The sequence below is a fragment of the Condylura cristata genome, unplaced genomic scaffold (assembly GCF_000260355.1).
Source record: "Condylura cristata isolate star-nosed mole 26May11 unplaced genomic scaffold, ConCri1.0 scaffold00004, whole genome shotgun sequence".
In the NCBI taxonomy this organism is placed as follows: Eukaryota; Metazoa; Chordata; class Mammalia; order Eulipotyphla; family Talpidae; genus Condylura; species Condylura cristata.
Window position 1 is genome coordinate 303,782 of NW_004567105.1, and position 858 is coordinate 304,639.

At 69.8% G+C, this 858-nt stretch overlaps 1 protein-coding gene across 1 annotated transcript in view; it reads right to left on the minus strand.

Moving 5' to 3' along the window:
• Positions 1–6: 6 nt before the first annotated feature.
• The window catches only part of ZBED4 (zinc finger, BED-type containing 4), a gene marked incomplete at its 5' end in the record, with an annotated part of 1,646 nt that continues 794 nt past the window's right edge, over positions 7–858 (minus strand). Inside the window, one exon of the mRNA XM_004676383.2 lies at positions 7–855. Within this exon, the coding sequence (XP_004676440.1) occupies positions 22–855 (834 nt within the window). The remainder of the gene's footprint in view (positions 856–858) is intronic.

Below are 858 nucleotides of genomic sequence, written 5' to 3' on the forward strand. Positions count from 1 at the left end.
AGCCGCCGCGGGCGCGGGGCCTCAGTACTGGAAGTAGACGGAGGGCAGGTTCACCTTCAGGAAGACGAGCTTCTCGAAGTGCTCGGCCAGCAGCCGGCACTGCCCGCCGCCGCCGCCCTCGGTGGGCGAGCTGAAGAGCCGCTCCGAGGGCACGATGCTGGGCGGGCAGCCCAGGAACCTGACGGCCAGCGCCGAGAGGCCCGGCCAGGCCGCCTTCTTGAGGTTCCAGTAGGTGAGCGGGTCGCAGCCGTGCTCCAGCACCTCCTCCTCCAGGTAGGCCAGCACCACGTCCTCGGGCCGCCAGGCCTTCTCCCGGGGGCCCGTCTTCTTCATCTGGGCCATGAGCGACCACAGGCTGGGCTCCCCGCCGGGGCCCTGCGGGGGGCCGCCGGCCGCAGGCGCGTCGTCTGAGGTAGAATTCAGCATTTCGAGTTCCCTGATGAGGTCCTGCTTGTACTGCTCCGCCTCCTCCTCGGAGAACAGCGAGGCCTTGTAGCGCGGGTCCAGCAGCGTGGCGAAGATGTACCTGGGGTCGTGCAGGGCGGCGGCCAGCCGGCTCACCACGGCCTCCTTGAGCGACTTGAGCATGGTGTCGATGCCCATGGTCTCGGCGAACAGCAGCTCCACCTTCCTGCTGAGGATGTGGATCATGGGGATGACCTGGCCGAGCGTGGAGCCGGGGGCGCTCATCTCCCGGCTGGCGGCGTCGAAGGGCCGCAGGGCGAGGCACACGGACCGCATCACCTCCCACTGGTCGCAGCTGACCAGCTCGCGGAAGTGGCACTCGAGCGCCAGCTGGCTGACCGCCCGCCGCTGCTCCAGGAGCCGCTCCAGCATCAGCAGCGACGTGGCCCAGCG